Raw genomic sequence first — 9,250 nt, 5'->3', positions numbered from 1 at the left:
GGAGAAGGAGAAGGAGAAGGAGAAGGAGAAGGAGAAGGAGAAGGAGAGGAGATAGATGAACAAGGTGATCCATGATGGAGAGAAAAGCAGGGGGTTGTGGGCCATGTGAAGACCGTTCCGTTGAAAAGGAGGCTGGGAAGCCAGTGGTGGCGCACGCCTTTAATTCCAGCATCTGGGAGGCAGAGACAGGCAGATCTCTAAATTCAAGGGCAGCCTGGTCTACAGAGTGAGTTCCAGGGCAGCTAGGGCTACACTGTCTTGAAAAACAAAACAAAACAACAACAACAAAAAGTGAGGCTGGGGTAAAAGACAAGGAAATTGTTTGGGGGAACATAAAGTAAAACTTGATGAGAAAATGGAAAAAGGAGACAGAGACCAAGATTCTTTTCTAGGGAAGATGGTTCCTGGATGAAGGCCTACAGGATAGTCAAGTTCTGCACTTACTTTTCGTTGTCAAGGCCACGTGTAACTACCTTGTGAGTGAGGAAAGCTGGGAGAGGGGTTTCTACTAGTGTAGATGATTCTGCTCAACATTCCATTTGGAGAGGGTCTTCAAGGATGGAAAGAGCTTGCTCTGGAACAGGTGTCTGCTCAGCCAGTCTCAGCTGCCGTGTCTCTGTGTCTGTGAGTCTTTCACTATGAACACTGTGACCATGGTGTTCAAAAAGAAGGGATTCTTTTGTAAAATACAAGCCCTGAAGGCAGCCTAATATACCAGCTTATTCTGCTGCAGGTTGAAAGGGGGCACTGAAGGCAAGATAGAGGAAGAGATAGGAGAAGAAAAATATCAGCCATTATTGCCATGCTGGAGAAAATTTGAACTCTGACTTTTGTTTTGTTTTTGGTTGAAGTCTAGTTTTAGATCTAAACCACCTGTGATATACCATGCTATTGCAGGTGACAGGAAAGAGCATCTTTAGGATGCCTTGAGTTAAAAGATGGGTATAGTGGCTCCAACCTGCAATCCCAGGACTCTGAAGTCAAGGTCAGCCTGGGATACATAGTGAGAGCTTGTTTGAAAAAAAAAATCCAAACCCAAAACAAATTACCCTCTGCCCAAAAAAACGCCTTGGGTTGAGAAGAAAACTCTCAACTCATACTAGCTTAAAATAACAAGGGAAACATTATTTTATGTGAGAGTCCAGTCGTAAGATGGTCATCAGGCAAGACTTGATCTAGTGGCTTCATGTTACCCCCCCCCCCAAAAAAATTGCCTTTGGCCAAGGGATGGGGTTTTAAGTAACAGCCCAAACTGACATTGAACTCACTACGTAGCCAAGGATGACCTTGGCCTTCTCATTCTCCTAAGATTATACGGGTATGCTGCCATCCCCAGCTTATGTAGTGCTGGGAACTGAACCCTCTTTACTCTGCCAGCTGAGCTACCTCCCCTCCTTTCACATACTATACCTGTCACTCTCGTTTTGAAGAGTTAGCCTGTACGTGAGTACAGACCACAGATGTGGTCCATTCCTCTCACTTCACCAGGAAAGAAATCAGAGCCTGACAAAAAGCAGTGTTGCCCAGAGTTGCACATCTTCACTAAGGCTGAGCCAAGATGAAAAGCACAGTGGTCGGGCCAGTGCCCACTCTCAGCTAACTAGACTTTGGGAGAGTAATTTGGTGGTGAGCTTATGATAGGCAATGCCGGGTGATGAAAAAGAAGATCTGAGGCCATCAAAAGAACTGTCATTGGGGCTACATGGGTGGGTGGACTTCTAAAGGTCAGGACCATCCCTTACAGTTCCAAGATGATTGGAAGGGGTGAAGGCCAGTTGCTTGGGTTTTCTCCTGCAATATAATAGACATGCAGAAAACCTGATGCCAACTGTCTGCGTTAGTGTTTCTATTGCTTCAATAGAGCAAAAGACCAAAAGAAATGTGGGGAAGGAAGGGTTTGTTCCGGTTACAATTCTTAGGTCACAGTCCATCATCAGAGGAAATCAGGCAGGAACATGGAGCTGATGCAGAGGCCATGGAGGAGGGCTGCTTCATGGCATCTCTTCATGGCTTACTCAGCCTGCTTTCTTATAACACTCAGGACCACTACCCCAGTTGTGGTACTAACCACAGTGAGCTGGACCCTCCCACATTAATCGTCAATCAAGAAAAGGCTTTCTCACAGGCCAGCCTGGCAGGGGCAATTTCTCGATTGAAGTTCCCTCTTCCCAAATGACTCTGACTTGTGTCACATTGACATCAAATGCTGAGAACAGAGAGGAGGAGGCTAGCACTGGCCAGGGAGCTGCAGAGGCAGCCTAGGTAAGAGTGGGTAGGATCAGAATGAGCAACCTACGTTACTCTCTTCTCTCTGACAGTCCATGTGCCTCGGGTGGAGGGAACCTTAGAAATGCAGACCCAGGCTTTTCCAAAACCCCAGAGGGAAATGGGGCAGTGGGGCGGGAAGGGGTGAGGATCCAATAGTGTGACAGAAGATATTTGAGGAAAGAAATCTGCTAAAAATCCACCTGCCCCTTCAAACTCAGGGTAGCAAATCAAGAAGTCCATTTAGCTCCCGTTGTCATGCCCTGACTCATCTCTCCCCGCATTCGTTTTCTCTGGGTCAGCAGGGAATTGGGGTCTATGACATACACTTGTCTTCAGGAGTCTTTGTCCTTCATCCTTCTCACTGAGCTCTAACTGGTTAGCTGTATTCTCTTCACCTTAGTAAAGACCTCTGCCACTGTGAGGCACTCCTGGGGGCCAGGAGGCACTTTCAACAACTCTGCCTAAGCCTAAGGTCTCTGGGGACTGTTGCTTGTACAGAAGGGGGAAAAAAGAAAGAGAAAGAAAAGAAACACAGAGAGTCAGTACTCCACCCTCTGGACAGCACAAAGCAACACAATGAATTCTTGTCCCTTTGCTTCAATCTCCCTCCCTACTTCCCTCCCTCATCTTTCTTCTCCCCATCTCTCCTTTTCTGTCATATCCCCATATCAACATTCCCTCCCCTACCCTCAGCCTTGCTACACTTCCGGCCCTGCCGAGAGACTTGTGTAGCAGAGTCAGAGCACCAGTCCAGAGGCACATAGAGAGCTGGAAGGCACTTCCATCCCTTAGCGTCATCTTCTCTCCCACCCACCACTGATCACCTTCTCTGCCCAACTTAGGCTTCTCAGGATGGATGTTACCCGCCTACTCCTGGCCACCCTAGTGGGCTTCCTGTGCTTCCTCACCGTCTACAGCCACCTGGTACTCGAGGAGACACTTGGAGAGGACAGGAGTCTGAAGAGTAACTCTTCCATGAACTCATTGGATTTCTCCTCTGTTTCTATTGTGGGTAAGTAGCCAGTCTTGGGACCCAGCCTCTAGGCTCTGACCCATGAGAGGGAGTACAATATGTCAAGCCTGTTGCCCTGGCTGCCAGCACCACAGCTATGGCACTTTGTTGCTCATTCCTAGGGAAATACAGTGTCCTTGAGTGCTTAGGTTTGGGAAAGCTCTGCATGCCACCGCTCTAATTCTCCAAGTTTAGTTTGTCAGAGATCTGAGGAAGTCTCAAGTCAAGATGCTTGGTGGACTTGATTTTATCTAGCATTAATGAAATTTAATGAATCATAAAATCCAACAAAAGAAACTTTAGGTAAACCACGGGCTAGAAATGAGTCTGCAATAAACTAGTCTTGCCATGGGATGGGAAGTTATGGGGGGCATCAAAGTCTGGCATTGGAGATCTCGTGGTCTGATCTCACCTAATCATAAAGGGCTAGGATGAAGCTCAGTGGCAGAGTGCATGCTTAGCATGCATAAGGCCCGATTGAGCTCCCGTCACCAAAATAATGATACACATAGTATGCTTGATTTTGTGAGGTCACTCCTGTTTTATTTATATTTTACAACTGATGAAACTCGAGCCTCCTGACATTAGTTCCTAATGCAAACAGAGGCAGATTATCCATGGAAACTCACAACTAGTAGCTCTTTGCAGACTTGCACGTCACTAGGTACAGAAATATTGTCTAGTCTAGACACACCAGGGAAGTCACAAGAGGAGAAAAGGGAGACATCAATGGTCTTTAATTACTATTGATATGCCAGCCCTTTTTATTTTATTTAGTTATTGGTTTTTGTTTTTTCAAAACAAAGTTTCTCTGTATAGCTCTGGCTGTCCTGGATCTCACTCTGTAGACCAAGCTGACCTTGAACTCAGAGATCCTGCCTCTGCCTTCCAAGTAAAGGTGAGTACTAAAGGTGTGTACCACCATGCCCAGCTGATATATCAGACTTTTAAAAATATTTTATTTTAGGCAGCTTTTGTGGAAATTTATAAGCCTGAGTAGTCATAGACCTTGTAAATAGGTAGCTTGGGCAGACAATACCAACTTAGATAAGGACAGCGAGTCATAGGCAGAGTCATAGTGAATTGTCCCCTGAACCTTCACCTAGCCGATACCTGGTTCTGAAGATATCTGTATTCCCCCTGAACACCCACACTCCAGTGTCATTCCCTTCCCCACATCCTGCCTTTCTGTGTTTGTAACCCCTGTGTGAATTAATTACGATTTGAGAAAAAATTTTTAAAAAAATTAAAAAAAAATTTAAAAAAAGGCTTCTTGCATTGTTTCACTGATGCCTTATAATTAAACTAATAAAATAAATTTCTGTTTAAATAAATTTAAATAAATTTAAATATCTACATTAACTTTCAAAAAAATATTTTATTTTTATGTGAATGAGTATTTTTGCCTCCACGTACACTTATACACCATGTGGAGAAACAAACCAGAAACAAACACCAAGTACTCTTAACTGCTGAGCCACCTCTCCAGCCCCATGTCAGACCTTCTGTTTCATAAACATATAAAATTTTCTTTTGATAGAACTCTTTCTGGAAGATGAGAAAACTGATTGTCAAGGAAAAGATCATAGCTGTTATATAGGTTCAAGTCAGGTATACCTGGCTAATGAGATTTAATAATAATAATAATAATAATAATAATAATAATAGATAACACACATGTGCCCAGTAACAAAAGGCTGAGTCCATTTTCAGAGGCTGGCAGTGTTCTTGCACCTGCAAGGATAAAACTACAACGGGGGCACCTGGAGTGATCAAGCAGCAATCAAGGGCTAGCAAGGTCAAAGACTGGGTCTCTAAACAGATGCCACTGACAGGTCCCAGGTCCCTCTTGGACTTACTCTTGGCCTCCCCTCAGAGCACATAGCTCTTTAGGTCTGAAGCTAGGCTAACAAGAACCTGCTGGCTTGATTCCCTAGTGTGATTCATCCGGAAGTCCCTCTTTCTCTCCTCCACCCTGAGACTTCCCAGAGCCCCCTCTGCTCCTCCCACTCCACCACAACTTGGGCCCCCAGAAACATCTGGCTTTGCTCTTTCTGTCTTTCTTTGAAGCACTGAACAAGAAATCCAAGAAGATCAGCAGAAAAGAAGCCGAGAAGCGGAAGAGATCTTCCAAGGTAGGCCTGGGAGTTCTTAATTGGGGTTGGGAGACCCGCAAGCCATGGCTGAGAACTAAATGAAAGATACTTCCCCGCCTCCAGGAAACAAACTAAAAACTACCAGAAGGTTTCCCAGCCTAGAGCCTTAAGGCTTCCATAGAAACCAGAGAGCCTAAATTCATTGAGCAAAACAGCAGCCTGCTGAAAAATTCCCAGTGCTAATTAAGCATTCCCCAAATCTGTCACTCAGTTCTTTTGGATATTTACCTAAATCCGGCTGCTCTTGCTGTACCTGAGTTTCTTTTATTCCCTCCTCCTTTGTAGTTCTAGGGACCAAGTTCCAGGGCCTTGTGCAAGCTGGACAGTGTTCCACGACTGAGCCATGCTCTCAGCATTATTTCCAGCAAGCTTTTGCTATGCAGTGCAGGCTGACTGCAAACCCTCCATCCTCCTTGTCCAGAACTCCCAGAGTGCTGTGGATACAGGTCCATTCCACCATGCCCAGCTGTTTCACCTGCTTAAAAATCAGAAGGGGGGGGGGGGGGGCGGGTCCGGAGAGATGGCTCAGCAGTTAAGAGCACTGGCTGTTCTTGCAGAGGACCCGGTTCAATTCGAAGTACCCACATGGCAGCTCACAACTGAAACTCCTGTTGCAGGAGATCCGACACCCTCCCCCAGGCATACATGTAATCAAATCACTAATGCACATCAAATAAAAATAAAATTATAAAAATAAGATGTAAAAAAATAGAAAATAGAAGATGTGTAGGTTGTGGTGGTGCTTACCCTTAGCCTCAGAATTTAGGAGGCTGAGACAGGTGTATCTCTGAGTTTGAGGCCAGCCTTGTCTACAAAGTGAGTTCCAGAACAGCCAGGGCTACACAGAGAAACCCTGTCTCAAAAAGAAATTTTTTTTAATGAAACTGTAAGTTGGGTATGGCGGCACACAGACAGCTGTATTCCCAGTATTTGGGAGGTGGAAGCACAGAGATCAGGAGTTCATGGCCATCCCAAACTACATAGCAAGTTCTGAATGAGCCTGGGCTGGACAGCCACTGAAGAATAGAAGTCTGCTTAGAAACTGACATCACTTGCTGTAGCTAGAGTAAGAGACTCATCGAAAATAAAATACCATTAGCTGAGCACAGCAGCACAGGCTTGCAATCCCAGGGGCTTAGGAGGTTGAGGCAGGGGGATCCCCAGTTCAACGGCTGCTAGAGCTTTACAGCAAATTCAATGCCCACCTGAGCAAATTGAAACGCTGTCACAAAATGAAAAATTTTTAAAGGATAGGGGAGTAGTAAAGCTGGCCTGTAACACACAAAGCCCTGGGTTCAGTTTCCCACTATGGAAAAAAAAATCAGCTGGATGTTATTACATGCTAAAGGCTCTAAGTCTGGGGTCCTTCACCCTTTAATACAGTTCCTCATGTTGTGGTGACTCCAACCATAAAATCATTTTCACTACTACTTCATAACTGTGATTTTGTTACTGTTATGAATTGTAATATAGATATCTGTATTTTCCGGTGGTCTTAGGTAACCCCTGTGAAACGGTTATTAGAACCCCCAAGGGGCTGGGCGGTGGTGGCGCACGCCTTTAATCCCAGCACTTGGGAAGCAGAGGTAGGTGGATTTCTGAGTTGGAGAGTTCGAGGCTAGCCTGGTCTACAGAGTGAGTTCCAGGACAGCCAGGGCTACACAGAGAAATCCTGTCTCGAAAAACCAAAAACCAAAAACCAAAAAAAAAAGAACCCCACAAGGGGTCAGAACCCACGAGTTGAGAAACACTGCTAAAATATGCTTTGTTAAAAGGCAGTTAGAATGCATTGGAAAAAAAGCAATTAAGGATATATTAGGAATAGAGCCTTTCAAGCAGAAATACACAGAAAAAAAGAATGCTTTCTCACTGGTTGAGGACCATTTCATGTTTTTGTACCTATACCTAAAACCATACTGCGATAATACAGGTTCCTACACTCTGATAAATAGCAGATTGAAGCATGGTTGAAATGCACATCCTATTCCTATGTTAGTGTGGCTCGGCTAATTGGATCAACTGTAACCAAAGCAGGGAGCGCTGAACAAAATACATGCTAGGTGCTGGTAATACAGCAGCAAACAAGAGATTATGCTGTATGGGGCTTACATGGGGAAACCAGGCTACAAGTAAGTCAAAAAATAAATTTAAATTCTTAGATGATGTATACCAGGAAGGACTAAAGCATGATGAAGGCCTAGAGAAGTAGGAGTAAATGAAAATTTTAGTAATCTACAGCGATGTCCAGTAGCATAAGCCATAAATACATAATTTTGTATTTTCTAATACCCACCTTAAAAGACTAACAATATTTAAAACTCGGTATAAAGTATTAATATTTCAACATTAAACAATTTTTAAAGTTACTTTTATGCAGTCTTTAAAATCTGATGTACAGCTGACATTGTACACGTCAATTCAAACACAAAGTGTGGTCCTAGTAAATTTGTGTTTAACAGGAAAATACATGTTTACGTTACATTTAAATAGAAAACTCAGTTCCTCGGTTGCATTGTCCACATTTTATTACTAAACAGCAAACGGGACCTGACTACCAGTGCTAAAATAATGTCTCTAGGCTATGGGGTAGCTAGCTCAAAGGGCAGATACCAAACACAGGGATCCTCCAGGGCCAATAGAAAGTTTGTTTCTCCAATTACTTGGAGCCCTTAAGCAGACGATGAGGACATAGAAAGGCCCTTCTTTGGTGCACTGGAGGATGTTAACTCTAGAGGACAGGGTGGCTAAGGGAAAGAAGGCAGTGAGTGAGTGGCTTAACCCAGGAGCAGTGGATAACACGGATGGTGAAAGGCTTGAAACCAGAAGGTTGTTTAAAACTGGGGCTGAGTGGGGTCTAAGAAAAGGGCCAAATCGGAGCTAGGTAAGTTTGAAGATGAAGGCAGTGTGTAGGTTGGAGTGGAGGGCAAGGACCCACTGGGATGCCCTGTACGCATGAGTAGAGGTGGGCAGCGGGGCAGAGGTCTCCGGTCCTGGACCTCCACAGCACATGAGGATCGCAGGATGGTGTGGCCCGTTCAGCAGTCCTCGATGTCTCCTCTACAGAAAAAGGCTTCGATGAAGAAGGTGGCACGGCCCCCGCCACCTACGCCCTGCGTGGCCACCCGCGACAGCTGCAAGCCGCCTGCGCCCGCCTGCTGCGACCCGTGCGCCTCCTGCCAGTGCCGTTTCTTCGGCAGCGCCTGCGCCTGCCGCGTACTCAACCCCAACTGTTGACGCGCCTTCTGCGCTGCGCGCGCAGCTTCTGGAACGGGTGATTGGGCGGGACTTCAGGGTCCGGCGCTTCTAGGCTGAGGGGCGGGTCTCTGCGGGTGGGGTTTATGGGTGGGCGTGGCCAGTGTTGGTGAGTTGTGGGCGCTTTCAGAAAACGGGTTTTCTAGGAAACCTAGTGGAGGCTAAAATCAGAATACAGTATTTTTAGGCTGCCGAGAAAGTGTGACTGTTTCTTTAAAAAGCCGAAAGCATCCAGCCGCGTTATGGAGTTCTGGTCCTTGCGGATACCCCGCAGTCTGCGCACGCGCCATCCACTCTTGACCTTAGGGAAACTCTGCTTTATTCCGCCTACAATTGCTCACGAGGTTGATGTCACTGCAACTTGCGGAAGGGCACAATGTTTCCCAGTTCCTTCCAGCCTGCCAGTGCCCAGGCTGCCTCCAAACCAAGGGAAAGGAACCATTAGGGAACCGCCTTCCAGTCTTCTCACCCATCCTTAAGCTGGAGCACAAAATCTAAGACGTGCGGAATTCCATAAGCAGTCTCTGTCGGGTGGGCGAGGCAAGGCGGGACCGTGCACTTG

At 45.8% G+C, this 9,250-nt stretch overlaps 1 protein-coding gene across 1 annotated transcript in view; it reads left to right on the top strand.

The window, feature by feature from the left end:
* Asip (agouti signaling protein) overlaps positions 1-8,881 on the top strand; it is an 81,269-nt gene extending 72,388 nt beyond the window's left edge. Inside the window, exons 2-4 of the mRNA XM_028775346.1 lie at positions 3,111-3,280; positions 5,351-5,415; positions 8,500-8,881. Coding sequence (XP_028631179.1) covers positions 3,121-3,280; positions 5,351-5,415; positions 8,500-8,670 — 396 coding nt within the window. The 5' untranslated portion in view covers positions 3,111-3,120 and the 3' untranslated portion in view covers positions 8,671-8,881. The remainder of the gene's footprint in view (positions 1-3,110; positions 3,281-5,350; positions 5,416-8,499) is intronic.
* The last annotated feature ends 369 nt before the right edge of the window (positions 8,882-9,250 follow it).

Source organism: Grammomys surdaster, unplaced genomic scaffold (genome assembly GCF_004785775.1).
Source record: "Grammomys surdaster isolate TR1022 unplaced genomic scaffold, NIH_TR_1.0 254, whole genome shotgun sequence".
NCBI classification, from domain to species: Eukaryota; Metazoa; Chordata; class Mammalia; order Rodentia; family Muridae; genus Grammomys; species Grammomys surdaster.
The sequence above is the reverse complement of the archived record's forward strand: the minus strand, read 5'-3'. Positions and strand labels throughout refer to the sequence as shown.